This window comes from Leopardus geoffroyi, chromosome D3 (assembly GCF_018350155.1).
Source record: "Leopardus geoffroyi isolate Oge1 chromosome D3, O.geoffroyi_Oge1_pat1.0, whole genome shotgun sequence".
Taxonomy (NCBI): domain Eukaryota; kingdom Metazoa; phylum Chordata; class Mammalia; order Carnivora; family Felidae; genus Leopardus; species Leopardus geoffroyi.
The window spans coordinates 52728142-52743545 of NC_059339.1; the positions used below are offsets into that span (position 1 = coordinate 52728142).

A 15404-nucleotide genomic window follows, 5' to 3' on the forward strand; every position below is an offset into this window, starting at 1 on the left:
CAAAACAACAAAAAAAAACTACTTTGAATAGTATTGGGGGAACTCCAGGGTGGCTTAGGTTAGGCATCAGACTCATGATTTCCGTTCAAGTCAGGATCTCACAATGCCCCGCCCCTGCCTCCCCATGGTGTTCTCTTTCGCTTCCTCTCTCTCTTAAAAAAAAAAAAAAAATAGTGTTGGAAAAGAAACAACAGGCCCAAAATAGAGTCATTTGCCCCTAGGACGGCAACCCATGACTTAATTTCAGTTTCAAACTCTCCCAGAAATGTGACCTTTAAAGAGTCAATCTGAAATTTCCTGATTAGCATTACTGAGATAATCTGCATAAGACGCTTGCCTGGCTTTTCTTTTGCTAATGACTTTCTCCTTTCCCCCCACCCCCCACCCTCACACTCTCCTTTTGCCTATAAAAACTTTCCATTTTGTACAATGGTAGCATCTGTCTGTGGTATGCTAGTGGGGCAGCTGACAAATTCATGAGTTCTTGAATAAAGCCATTTACATTCTCTAATTTACTCAGTTAAAGTTTTGTTCTTTTTTTTTTAAATATTTATTTTTGAGAAAGAGAGAGAGAGAGAAAGAGACAGACAGTGGAGGAGGGGCAGAGAGAGAGAGAGAGAAGAGAGAGAGGAGAGACAGAGAATCCCAAGCAGGCTCCGCAGCTCAAGTGCAGGGCCCAATGTAGGGCTCGAACCCATGAACCAGGAGATCATGACTCAAGCCAAAACCAAAAGGCAGACACTTAACCGACTGAGCCACCCAGGCGCCCCATACAGTTTTGTTCTTTAACAGTGAAGATTTTTAAATAATCTGATCAATATCTACAAAATGTGTGTTATGAATGTACTTCATATATTTGTTTTTATGATGCTTCTTAAACAGTCTATTTGTAGGGCTGCCTGGGTGGCTCAGTTGGTTAAGTGTCTGACTTTGGCTCAGGTCATAATCTTACCACATGTGAGGTAAGGCTCCCGTAGGGCTCTGTGCTGACAGCTCAGAGCCTGGAGCCTGCTTCCAATTCTGTGTCTCCTCCTTTCTTCCCCTCCTCTGTTCATACTCTGTCTCTTTCTCTCTCTCAAAAATAAATAAACATTAAAAAAAAAAAAAAACAGTCTATTTGTATAGTTGGAAGTGGTAATTTTATTGTTAGTGGTAAGGATTTCAGATTAAGTGTGGTTATTTTTATTTTTTTTTTAATGCAACACTACCAAAGAGTTTTTTTAAATTATGCTCACTTAATTTTACTGAACCTTACAAAATATACAGGGGTCCATCCATTCTTAGTAATGTTTTCCCTTGCTACAGTTTTATTTTCTTTTCCCTGTGTAAGCAGAAAACCAAATGCAGTATCTGGACAAATGGAATGTTCCTTTGGATTTACTAGAAAAGCAGATAAGAGACCAGAGATGTTTAGCAATACACACGGTCTGTTTTGTTTCATTACCCTAATCTAACCGAGGGTTTTCTACTGGAACAGGACTTTTAAAGCTAAGACACCACAAAATGGAGTTGGCTTTTCTTTTCTGTGATCATAAAAATCCTCAACTCTAAAACATCTGTTGTGAGCAATTTCCAAATAACACAGCATATTCCATTTTCTAAAAGTAAGCATAAGCATAGATACCAAGTTTAATAAAACATTTTTAATCAACTCAGGGGAAATGAAAGCTTGGCAAAGTTAAAGAGGTATTTAACAAAGCCAATTATCATAGCAATTATATCAATTTTCATCTATCTTGGTGCTCCCAAGGAATTTTTTCACATGAAATACTTTGAGATCTGAATCAAGATAAGAAAAATTTAATTGTATATTTTCCCTAACTACAGATTTAATTACGGAAAAACAATTCATACCGATTCACTTATTGACAATTGATGGTTAACTTATATGAAATAATCCATAAAATACAACGTTTTATTAACAAACTAAGTTGGTCAACAGTACAATGGAGTTTCATAAATTTTCTCAGTCATACAAATAACATTTAGTTTTGAGTGTAAACAGAGAATGTGAATTTCCTAAATGAAAGACAAGTCATAGTTCCTCTGTGAGATAATTTTTAATAATATTTGAAAATATTTATAATAGCCAAAACTGCTTAAACAAATTCATTTTCCACACCTTCTAACAATTCTGCTAATATTTTTAAAGTGTCTTATTTTGCTAACCTTTGGCCTCTAATTGTACTTTAAGTTCAGATATAAAATTTCTCTTTCCTATTTAAGTAAACGTAAGAAATGAAAACATAAACTAACACATATAAGTTAATGTTCAGCTAAAGATTTTTAATTGTTCAAAAAACATTCTGCACCTGTATTCAAGAATATAACATGGCCTGAATATATTCCAAATTTTAACATTATATTTAAAAATTTCAAAACTGGTACTATTCTTAGCGTAATATATGTCAGACAACAGAAATTGCATTATCCCCCAAAATTATTTTACTCACAATTGCTATAAAAATCATACATTGTTGACATCCTATAAAATAAAATCTTATTTATTAAAACTACTTTTTTATTCTGCTCTAATATCCAATTTCACATCAAGAAACACCTTTAATTCAAAGCGGTAATTGAGAATCAGAGGACTAATTACAAAATTTTACTTACAAAATTTTAAAAACTCACCACTCTTTTTTCAATTGTTAACCAGTTAATAGATTTTTAAAAAAGAAACATTTTTTTTGTCTGAATGAGAAATTTCTGTGTGATATCTACTGTCACTGTAAATTTATAGAGTTTGGCACAAAGACTATTAAAATATTATTTAAATGGATATTTCTTTCTAAATTAATTAATGTAATATCCTATTAAGATGTTATATATTCAAAATAATTTATTAGCTTGTGTCCATTTATCCATCATTCATTTCAATGGTTTAACATTTACATGCCAGAAATTCATTATTTCCGATTTTCAATTTTCTTAAAGTAATTACCAATGTAACCAGAGTATTAAATTCTATTACGGATACTCATTCCATTTTTAGCATATTTAAAGGTCTAAGCACCATGGATCAGGGTTGCAAGTCTAATGCCTTCCAGGCTGGTTTCACAAATGCTTGAAGATGGTGGGCCTCTGTCAAACTAGAGAGTGCATGTTCTTGCCAAGGTATTTACATTTTAAAAAGGTAATAGTACATCCTCCCATCTGATCCTTACAAAATCTCTGTGGCCCAAATTGCCCTGAGCTTCTTCTGCTCCTGTCTTTCCCACAGTCCAGAAGCTGTAGGAATCTGATTACGCATCCATATGGACAGAGCTCCAAGGACCAAGCGCTGAAGGCCCCTGAAAGCACAGTACTGGGAACACCTCCGCAGGGTGAAAAGTGTAGTGAGAAATGAACACCTATTTACCAAACTGAAGACTGTACTAATGAATACTTAAAAATTCTTCAATACATAGCCACTCAGGTAGAGGAATCAATTCTCTGGCACCAAAGACAATATTTCTAAGAGCGTTTCTAAGAGCAACCTCCCCATGTTGTTGAAGAAAATATTTACTTTTCATCTAAAATTAAAATTCATTTCTCATTTGCCTCCACAATACCCAGCTCTCCCACCATCCACTTCTATAGCATACAGGGTACCATAAATTCCCACACGGAAGATGAAAGAAAGCACACAGCACAGTGCTGAAAAGGGCAATATATACATGCATATAAAAGAAAATTAACACATGAAACTTCTATTTCTAGAGAACATGGAAGTTACAGCAGACGAGGAGAATTTAGAGGAGTTTTGTATTTATAGTATCCTTATCTATACATGACTCGAAGTTTACCTCCAATAAACAAACATATTAGCAGATGCTGCTATCATTTTACATTTAATAAACTCCTGCATATGCATTTGTAGATGTTTCTCCATTAAAACGCACATTTTATTTCTTGACACACGTCTTTGCTAGCGTCCTAAATTTGGGTTCCAGATGATCAAGAAACTCAAGCCCTTCTTCTTCCTGCCGATCACTGCAGCAGCCTACAGAGCCGGCCACAGATCCCTTCCCTTCATAGTTATACGAACGAACGTAGTCTTCGGAATGTTTATGCTCCTCGTCTTGTCCACACAGATACACCTTCTGTATCAAAAAAGAGCACATTTTATTATTTTTTTAAAAACACCTAAACATATTAGCTTAAAAATAATGTCTTTGATTTACCTTTTACTGTTTAATTTTTAATCAGAGTGTGTCCTCTAACGGATTCCTACATATAAAAAATGCACATGATTGGTCTGTATTATATTCATTCTGAAAATATAGCAGATATATAAATGCTCCTAGTGAACACATTTATGAAACTTAAAGCTACACACATATCACAAAGCTAACTTCCAATTTCCCACTTGACATAAGGTTTGCATAGTTGCAGCATATTTTTGTAATTTCTTCAAGTATTTGGGGGACCAATATAGGTTATGATTCTTCTGTTTATACATTACTATATAGTGATAATAATGTAATATATTAAAGTGGCTAATATTAGTCAATGTTGATTAATCTGAACATGAAACAAGGAACTAACACCCAAAATAAAAACTTAACAGTCTACCTGATTGATGCTGGTAGCCGGTACTTAATGACTATACAGAAGATTTAATACACCAAAAAATATTTACAATTTATGATCAGTCTACATAAATCTTTCACTCCAGGTGATCTTCCTGCTAATTTGGGGGGAAGAAGCTATTGGTCTTTTTATACTTCCTAAACACGTCTACATTTGCCACTCCTAGATGGTTCTGTAGTTTCATAAATGTTATTTTAAAAATTAAACTTTAAAAGATTATTTTGCCTTTGGGTTTGGGCCTGAAATCTGTACCTACGGTAATTAAACACTAAAAAGGTGATGAGTTCTTGGTGCATGGAGAGTAAAACTTTTGGGAAGTCCTGACTTATAAATCGTGTTTAAACTCTCATGTAATATCATCTTGAAGACATGGGCACTCACTTCGCCAAGCCGAGGTTGGGTGAAGCTGTGCCAGTCTGTGTATGTGTATCTGCCAGTATCCTGTCCTGCTCCCTTGACAGATTCCAAGGTCTGATGTCCACCTCCTTTGCTGGAATCCAAAGTGTAGCCACCTTTGACCATCTCAAAGCTTTGCTGTGTTTTGACTCCTTGGCCACCAAGAGTGCCACCAGACATGCTTGTGTCACAAATGTTGGATGTCTGTGTGGGCAGTCTAATATTTGCTTCCTAAAAATAAAGTTAGAGTTATAAAATGAATGAATCAAATTGAAGCTAACAGTTTGCTTTCATTTCTTCCCCACCAAAATTCACATATTGAGGTCCTAATCCTCAGGGTCTTAGAATGTAATTTGTTTGAAAACAGGTCATTAGATATGCATTTCGTTAAACTAAGATGAGGTCATACTCAACTAGGGTGGGTCCCTAATCCAAAGGCCAAATTTAAACACAGACATGCACACATGGAGAGAATGCCAACTGAAGATGTGATTTATGTTGCCATAATACAGGAACTACCAGTTTGTGATTCTTTGCAGTCCTATGAAAGTAATACAATAGAATCATGAGGTTTAAACGAATTAATGCATGCAGGTCATGTGAAATTCTGCTTGGCATAGTAAGTGCTCAATAAACATTAGCTGTTATTATTATTACTGTTACTACATGATAATCAACTGTTATCATCCATCACCAAACAATTCATAGGAAAGTGAAATCTAATTTACCATCACTTCTTCTCCAGGTCCTTCAGTATTTGACACAATTAAATTTTGCTGGGCTACATCTGGAAAACATTTCTTTACTGTTCTCTTAGCAGTAACACAGAAACAAGTAAACAGAATACCTAAAAAAGAAAAAGCATTTAAGTAAAATAGTATTTTTTTCATGCAAGTATATATTAAATCACTTAAATCGTATGATTTTTTTTTTAAGTTTCTTCACAGAACTTTAAAAAAATTTTGTTCCATAAATTGAGATCTCTTTGGGTCATAAAATTTAAAACAGAATATTAACAAATGTATTCATATATAGACCATCTCTGTCTTATTGAGATTATTAGGCTAAATGAGAAAGAAATCAATAAAAAGTAATAAGGATGAAGTGAGCATAGTTTATTAACAAGTCTCTTCCCAAGTTCAGAATTAACTTAAATGATTCTCTTATTTCCTCCACACTCAAACGGCAACTCCCTTTGATGGAAATTTAAGCTTGTATTGTTGGTACTTAAAATCCATACAGAACCCACTTAAAGGGTATTAGGCATAAATACAAACATGTAAGGCATTTACATAAAACCAGTGCCCAATTTTGAAAGTGTATGCCGACTACTAATAGTGCTAAGGGGAACATCCTATTTCACCTGAAACTCAAATCAATGAGTTAGGACACAGTAAAGACAATGGGGAAAGTCTCTAAATGCAGATAGATTATAGAGTAAAATAAACTGTTAAAAAAGAAAGGAAAGGGAGTGTGAGTGGAAGGAAGGGCACAGAAGTGTGGGGAGTGATTTCCATCACTTTTGCATCTCTAAAACAACAGTTTGAAGAACGCAAAATCTTAACATTCTTTGCATGCATTACTTTTCCTCAGTGGCTTACCATATGACCATTTTCCACACACTGGGTTCCTTTTTGTTTGTTTCTTTTTTTAAGAGTTCTAATGTTCTTTTCTTATTTTTTTTAAGTTTGTTTGTTTATTTCTTTGTTTTTAAGTAATCTCTACACCCAATGTGAAGCTTAAACTCACCATCCTGAGAGATTAAGGGTTGCCTCCTCTGACTGAGCCAGCCAGGTGCCTCTCATTGGAGTCTTCTTAAGATGTATGTTAAATCATGGCGCCTGGGTGGCTCAGTCAGTTGAGTGTCCCACTCCCAATTTCCACTCAGGTCATGATCTCAAGGTTCATGGGATGGAGCCCCATGTCGGGCTCTGTGTTGACAGTCTGAAACCTACGTGGGATTCTTTCTCTCTCTGTCCCTCCCCCACTCACACACTCTCTCAAAATAAGTAAATCAACTTAAAAAAATGTATGTTAAATCACTTCATTAATAACATTGAGCATAAACATCTAAGTGAGTTTTGGAAGTACTCTTCACTGTTCTTTTTGCGCATAAACTTGACTGGTTAAAAGACTGTTTCGTATGGGATGGAATCTTAACATTACTTTTCTGCAACCTCTTTGTTTTACTTATGGAAAAATGAGCTCAAAGAAGCGGAAATGATTTATCCAGTATCTCACAGCTTATCATTGGAAGAACTAAGGGGACACCTCTGAAAATTACTTTGAATTTAATCTGCTCTTGCTGATAAGTTTCTTCTGTGAATCCGAACCCCAAGTCATATAGTACATACAAGATTTTCAAAAGGACACATTTACCAAAGGCTACAAAGGCCATTAAAAAAAGAATTACCATATATATATTTTAAATATTAGATAAAACTTCAACTAATACATTCTAGATAATTATACTTACATAACAGCAATGCAGAACCCAACACCATGGCAAGAATAGCCCATCTTCCAAGTATTACATTTGATGGCTTAAAATCTCTCACATTTTTAATATTCATCTTACAGTCAGATGGGGTTGTACAGTCACATACTCTCACTGTTAACATGTGTTTTGCATCTAAACCATGTCTATCTTTTATTACGATAGGCACAGTATAATAGTTATAGTCAAGAATTTGTCGCTGACGAAGAATGGCAGTTTTACCTAGAGGGAAAAAAATGCAGAGAAAAAATATACTTATATGACTTTTTTTTTTTTTTTTTTTTTTTTTTTTTTTTAAGAGAGAGAGAGAGAGACCGCGTGAGCAGGGGAGGGGCAGAGAGAGAGAGGGAGACACAGAATCGGAAGCAGGCTCCAGCCTCCTAGCCGTCAGCACAGAGCCTGATGCGGGGCTCGAACTCACAAACTGCAAGATCATAGCTTGAGCTGAGGTCTGACAGTCAACTGACTGAGCCACCCAGGCACCCCTATGACCTTTCAATAGCAATATTATTCTTCCTTGGTATTCTTGGGGTGGAGGGAGGAGGAGAGAAGGTGCAGGATTTAGCTTAAAGGAAAAACGCTAGTGGTTCATTTTTATTTCTTAAAAATGATTTTGATTTCTTGAAAAACTAGGAAAATTAATTAATATTACTCTCCACTTATATTAGGCTAAGCTATACTTAATGTTATTCACATATTATATTCATATGTTTTCTTAAAAGATATTTGGAACAAAAGTCTAAACATAAATATATTATCCATTTCTTTAAAAAAAAGTAAGGTATTCAGGCTCCGGGTGGCCTAGTCTGTTAAGCGTCCAACTTTGACTCAGGTCATGATCTCACAGTTCTTGGGTTGGAGCCTCGCATCTGATTCTCTGCTGTCAGCACAGAGCCTGCCTCGGATCTTCTGTCCCCCTCTCCCTCTACTCCTCCCCACCGGTTCTCTCTCTCAAGATAAATAAACTTAAAAAAAAAAAAAATTAAGGTATTGTTCCTGTCTGGGCTGCAACATGCCATCCACACTGAGGAAAACCCAGAACCTTCGGGGTCACATGAGCCAAAGCCACAGTTGCATCAGCAAGTCCCAGAAGCAGCCAGGAGGCCAGGGTAATAAATAATGCTAGTGACATGCACCACCATAGGATCAATTTCATAGGATCAACTTCGACAAATATCACCTACATCACTTTGGAAAAGTTGGTAGGAGGCATTACCAGGTAAAGAGGAACCAGAGCTCTGCCCAATGGATAACCTTGATACAGCGTGGACTTTAGTCAGTGAGCAGACTTGGGTACGTGCTGTCAAAAACAAGACTGGAGCTGCTCCCATCACTGATGTGGTCCGATCGGGCTACTGCAAAGTTTTGGGGAAGGGAAAGCTCCCCAGACAGCCTGTCATCGTGAAGTCCAGGTTCTCCAGTAGAAGAGCAGAGAAGCTACAGTGGGGTGTGGGGTGAGGGGCTCTGCATCCTGGTAGCCTGAAGCCATGTGGAAGGAGGTTCATTAAAGCTAACAAGGGTTTTTCAAAAATAAATAAATAAAAGGCAAGGTATTACCTTTTTGGGGGATCAACAAAATAATTTCCTAAAATGAATGTTTATCATAATGAACTAAAGTGAATGTCAACATCATCAGCCATCCTAAGTTCCTAATGATTAGAAGATTAAGCAGAATTACATACCATCCTTTGTTTCTAAATTCCAAAGTTTGTTGGCAGAATTATCCAGAAAGAATTCAAAAGGTGGACCATTCTCAGGTCCATCTGCATCTACAGGTTCGAGAACGGCATAATCCTTAGCATGCTGGCAAATTGTCACTTCTTTATCAATTTGCGGTGGGTGATCGTTATTATCTTCCAGAAGAACTACCAGGGTTCCCGTGCATGATCTGCCAGCTAAGAAAAATTAAAACCAGCATATTTTTACTTAAGATTTTATTTTCAACATCTCTACGCTACACAGATGACATCTGCTTTCTACTGGCTATCTGAACTTGAATTTCACACACTTTTTAGAGCACAAATACTATTGCTACAAGTACAAATAGTGACATGTCACTCTTCCTTAAAGATTGATGGCTGCATCAGGTATCTTGAGGTGCTTTTTAAAATAAAAAGGTATGAGATTATGAGTAATATCACTACAGAGCAACCAGTTGAAAATAAAATTGATTTCTTACACCTTTCTGAAGAGCATATATTCATCCTGAAATACAAAGGCTTTGGTCATCAGTCACTTCCTTTGACTTCCTCTCCTGACTCATTTCCTCACATCCTCTTTGCTCAGACTTTGTGAAACTTATCAAACCCACGAGGTGTGCTCCTTCTTGTCTGCTTTGGTACATTCTGTTGCCACTGCTAGGAATACTTTTGTCTTTCTCTTTGCCTGACAAAATCTGGCTATCCTTCAAGAATCCCCTCAAATATCGCCTCCTCGTGAAACTTGCTGTGACTTATATGGACAATGGTAGCAATATTCTCCTTTGAGTTCCCACAGCACTTTGCTCATCATTGACTCACACACTGAACTGTGAACATGTTCGTCCTAAGAACTGAGTCATACTCACCTTGATAGCCTATTGATCTTCCCAGCATTTACTCGCTAACTTATAACTTCATACTAACACACTGAACATAATAGTAATGCTATTACTATTTTATACTTTCCAAAAAACTTAGTTGAATAAACTATAAAAATAAATTTGCACCCCCTCCCTCATTCAATAAATATGTTTTTGACAATAGGAGTTCTTACTCATCTCTAGATGGCCACTGGTATTGTACTAATACTTTATACATTAAGTCTCCATAAATATTTTTAATGACAACATTGCCCATTATTTGTGTTTAAACGATAATGCAGCTCAAAAAACAAGTTTAAAATTTATCATTTGTGATAGGATAATAAACTACAATAAATGACAAGCTTTCAAAATTGAAATAAACAAAAAAATAGTTGATAAGTTTTCTTTTTTTTGCTTCGAATACCAGTCTAAATTTTGAACGTATATGATGCATTTATCATAAACACCACTATAAGGTGAATCATACATAAATATCATCCATTTTTAGTTTGAAATAAGACTTAAGTGGTATCTTGAATGCTTTAGTGATTTTTTTTTCTGTTGAATTAACTACAAAATTAATTTATTAAAAGTGACTTTTAAATTACTTAACAAAAGGCACCCACTATATACCTATTTAGAAACTATTCTATGTGAACAAATTTTAAAATATCTACAAATAAAAGAAAGATCTAGGTCTTCTAGTAAGAAATCTGCAATAGGATACAAACATTTTGATACTTCCAGAAATTTGTAGCTAAATCTGAACACAAGTAACAACTTCAAAATCACCAAACTAACAAAGATGTGTTAATTTTCACAATCAATCTAGTTACAGGAACAGAATATAAATGAGAAACAATGAAACATCCTTTTATAGAGAAGACACATCACCTGTGATAATTAACATATTATTCCCTGGGAAGGGGGCCTTATGAAGTATTAAGAGAAGACCTGAACACAAACGAGTGGAAACAATCACAGATGTCACTGCCATTCATTTGAAGTTAAGGGACCTGAATCTCAAACGGGTGGGACAGTGCTACACTAGGCAGAGGGTGTATAAAACAGTGTTTTCTAGAGTGACAGCGGGGAAACCAGCCTGCTTAACAAAGAAGACTAACACAAGAAACAAAGCAAATAAATTGGATTCTAGGAAAGCTAGAAGAATGTCTGGGTCATCATCCTGAAATATTTATGAGCATCAAAAGTAAATGTTCACGTGGAACTATAAGTAATTACTTACATATTTGGTCCTTGGAAATACAGATTAATGGATTAAAGTTCAAATGAACAAAAGCATTGGTGTCACCATATCGTCTTATATTAATACTTGTAATATCTATGTCTTTATTTCTTCTTGAGCACACCCAGGTTATTCATGAGCCTGGGACATAGAATCTTACAGTTTAGATTTGGCATTTCATTTCCTTGTACTTTTAGCAACCAAAGACAAAGTTAATTTCTCATATTTCTGTTCTCCATATTTTCCTTCTCTTCAAATAGTATTTCATTTTCCTATCACCAACCTTCTTCATTTCTTGAAATCTCCCTTTATCCTTTAATCTGGGCAGCTCTTAACTGATTTCTCCCTCTTATGATATCCATACATTTATGGGGAAAGTTGTCATACCAAGAACCTCTTATGAGAATTTAATAGTCTTTTAACTGGTATCATGTGAGAATTTGCCCAGTGTTATGAATTCTAGTTTTCATGGTAACATGCCTGGTACTTGGAACTTACTAGACTGTCAACATTTGTGGAATAAATGAGGAGAAATAAATCCTTCTGAATGACATAATAATCATGTTCTTGAATCATTCAGATTTCACTTTTGTTTATATAAGAGTAGCAAATCGCCCATGGTTTTAGAGTGGTGGCAACATCATATTTCTCAGCTAATGTTTTCACCATTTTTTGGTAGCTTTTTTGTCCTTCCTATATTGAAAGAACTACATCAAAAGCCTGTGTGAGAGATATCAAGAGGAAGGGAAGATCATATGTACATGGTTATGTAATGATAGCCACATTTACATTTTCTTTTAGATTTTGAAACCTAAGTATTTTGGGCACATGGGAATAACATTTAACAATTGCTTGTTTGTATATTTTTATGGTATATACATTAGCAATAGTAGCACATGTATACAAACATACTGGCAAATATAGGGAGGTTGCTGTGTGCGGATCTCAGCCAGTGGATAACCAATTTTGTGGCTGGACTGGCCCTTGTGGTTCTTAGATGATTGCAAGGTGCCATAGCCATCAGGAGGCTTTTGGAGAAAAAAGGTCCTGGAAATTATGTGGCTCATCTGAGGCCACACAGCAAGGTTGTTGTGGGCAGGAAGAAAAAAAGCAAGCCTGGGGTACTGCTTTTATCGGGGTCAAGAGTTGGGGCTAAGGGTTTCTGGAGCTCATTCTTTACTGGTGAATTTAAAACATTGGAGCAAGAATTTAAAGCACTGGGAAGTGAAAACACAAGCAACCCCAGTGGTCAGTTATTGAAAGCAAGCAAGATGAAGCAAAATGAAGGAGCTTGGGGTATTGGGATGTGTCTTGGGTCTTTGTCTAGTCTTCTTGGCAGACTAGATGGCAGATAGCCATCTTTGAAGTGGATGCCTTAGCAATCAAAGCTTAAGTCAGGCAAGCACTTGCATTACAAAACAAACAAAACTGTCAGGGCACACATTACAATGGTGCACATTCAAAAATGGTTTACTGTAGGAGTGTTCATTCAAAAGGGTTTTGAAAACACTACTTTATGATATCTGAAGGACACTTCTTCACAAGAAAAGTTCTAGAATTAAGCAGGACTGTAAGCCACAGCAAAAGACTGAAGAGTCATTGATCATTTCTTAGGAAATACGATTAAGTGCTTTGTTACCCATTATGAGACGCTCAGAACAAACTTACCTTGAGTCACTGTTATAGGTGGGTTAAACCCTTTCAGCAAGTTCAAACCATAATAATCTAAATCTGTACTCCTGAAGAACGGAGATCCTGGAGGAGGCCACCGTGTCTCTGGCCATTCATTCATCGCCTCCTAGCTATGCGTTACTGACGCACTAGAGCTGATGTTGGGTGGTCTCCAATAAATTGAGCAGTCAGTGTAAACATATTTCACACTAAATTTGGATCTGGCAATAAACAAAGTTCACCCCAAGATTTTCTTAAAGATACATCCTGTATTTCTAGAAAACTGTACTCACCTGCATCCATTGCAACCACGGAAACATTGTATTGGTCGTGTTTTACAAATTTTGATTCTCTATCTAGCACTTTTATAGTTCTCAAGTCACCAGTGTGTTCATTAATTTCAAACCAGTTATCTTCATCTCCTATCTTCTTATACCTAATTTTTAGAAATCAAATGTAAATGCTCAAACCAAAGATTGAACATAATCTCAAAATATGTCATTTTGAAGAATATGTTACCTTAAGCCTTCACCGCTGCGTGTTTCTGGATCCAACGCTTTGTATCCCTGGAGTTCTTTTCCAATCGGGAGGCCATCTGTACTCTGAAGAACTTTTACTGGTGGTTGGCATTCAGGGCCCTCATCACTGTCTTTAATTTTAACAGTGACAGTTGCAGTGCACATAGTAGGAGCTTTTGAGTTTGCTGCTTTAGCGAATTGTGCTTCATTAAGTACACCAATTTGCAAAACAACCTCACGATGGACTTCATAGTTCAATGGCTGTTCAATAAGCATACTTTAATCAGTCAATTTGGAGCACTGTATATAACAGAAGACTTATAAGTATGATTCCAAGTTTTAGCACAAAAAGGAGTATCATTTTTGCATATAAAATGTTACCCAAAGCAGATGCTAATGTAGTTAAAGACAAATAGTTAACTTCCTATAATAAGAAACAAACACTATCAAATACAAAATTGTTGACGAGTCAACCAATTTTTCTTCTCCCTTTTCTTTCAGAATGTCTTGCCTTCACTTTTTTCATTACAGGTTTAAATATTAATAGAAATATAGAATAAATGTTTGAATAAATCCAAATTTATCAAATGAGGTAACAGTGATAACTAAGAGGTATATAAAAAGTATAAATAGAAATATATAAAATAATTAGACTACTAGAACATGAGATTTGGCTATAATGGAGCAGTTGCTTTGAGTGTATGAGTAAAGGTTATGATATTACTGAAGTACATTATATTTATGTTTTTTTAATGATTATATTTAGGTTTGTATAGCTCCTAATCAAAGTGCTCAGTTCTGAACTGAATAATAAGAAGCATCTTGAAACAAAAGTTAAACAATTAGAGACTAAAATCTATCAGAACAACAAAAAAAAAAAAGGAAAGCAAGAGAAAGAAACCTAGACCCCTCAAAAAAACAAAAAGAAACAAACAAAAAACCCAAGAAAGAACAAGACGAGTGAGAGAAAGAAAAAGCAATATAATAATTAAATGGCATTTTCTAACAATCTTAGGAGGAAAGTACAACTTGTGCATATATACACAAGAGTGCATATATGCACAAGAGTACATAAGAAAATACACTGTCCCTAAGAAATTAATCAGGACAATTATGCAACAGGTTAATGAGGGTTCTGGAAAGAAGTACTCTGAAAAGAATCAGATTTGTCTACAGTTATAACACCCTGAATACGCCTGATCTCATCTGATCTCAGAAGCTAAGCAGGGTTGGGCCTCATTAGTACTTTGAAGGGAGAAAAAAGAACCAGATTTAGTTCAAGTAATCATTCTGGGTGCCACTAATTGCAACTGAATTTTTATAATCCCCAAATGCTGGCTACCTCAAATATAGGAGAAAGAATAGGAATAGCTGCTTAACATTTAATAGTCTGTCTTGTACATTATAGAAAAGTAAAAGTATAATATGAGCATGAAAAGTCAAGAGGTTTGACTTCCAGTAGTGATTCTTCTATTTCTGTCTTGTGTTCCATAAAATAAGGGATTTGGACAAGTGGGTATCTAAGGTTTCTTCTAAGACTAATACTTGATTACTAATACAGTATTTCTCTGCCTTGGTTTTCACCACGTATGGAACAATGTGTTTTGTACCCATAATGCCTATCTTCTTCCTCTTTTTTTTTCTTTATTTTGAAAGAGAGAGAGAGAAAGCACGAGCAGGGGAAGGGTAGAGAGACAGAGAGAGAGAGAGAGAGAGAAAATCCTAAGGAGGCTCCTCACTGTTAGGGCAGAGCCTAACACAGGACTCAATTTCACGAACCACAAGATTATGACCTGAGCTGAGATCAAGAGCCATATGCTTAACCAACTGAGTCATTCAGGTGCCCTAATGCCTACCTTCTAAGAATGAAGATGAGGGTAAAATCATCATCATCATCATCATCATCATAACAAAATCATCATAAGAAAACATTTATGT

General features: G+C 35.7%; 1 protein-coding gene and 1 pseudogene across 4 annotated transcripts in view; one reads left to right on the plus strand and one right to left on the minus strand.

Moving 5' to 3' along the window:
• Positions 1-1623: 1623 nt before the first annotated feature.
• Positions 1624-15404, minus strand: part of DSC1 (desmocollin 1) — a 357596-nt gene continuing 343815 nt past the window's right edge. For 2 of the 4 annotated variants that reach the window (XM_045458574.1, XM_045458575.1), the window contains 8 exons: positions 13468-13727; positions 13242-13384; positions 9151-9363; positions 7448-7690; positions 5700-5818; positions 4957-5202; positions 4167-4212; positions 3898-4085 (listed from right to left, as the gene is read on the minus strand). In XM_045458574.1, coding sequence (XP_045314530.1) covers positions 4177-4212; positions 4957-5202; positions 5700-5818; positions 7448-7690; positions 9151-9363; positions 13242-13384; positions 13468-13727 — 1260 coding nt within the window. In that variant the 3' untranslated portion in view covers positions 3898-4085; positions 4167-4176. Of the gene's footprint in view, positions 4086-4166; positions 4213-4956; positions 5203-5699; positions 5819-7447; positions 7691-9150; positions 9364-13241; positions 13385-13467; positions 13728-15404 lie in introns of all 4 variants that reach the window. The other 2 variants (XM_045458571.1, XM_045458572.1) reach the window with 1 other exon arrangement.
• Positions 8398-9036, plus strand: LOC123588181 (annotated as a pseudogene).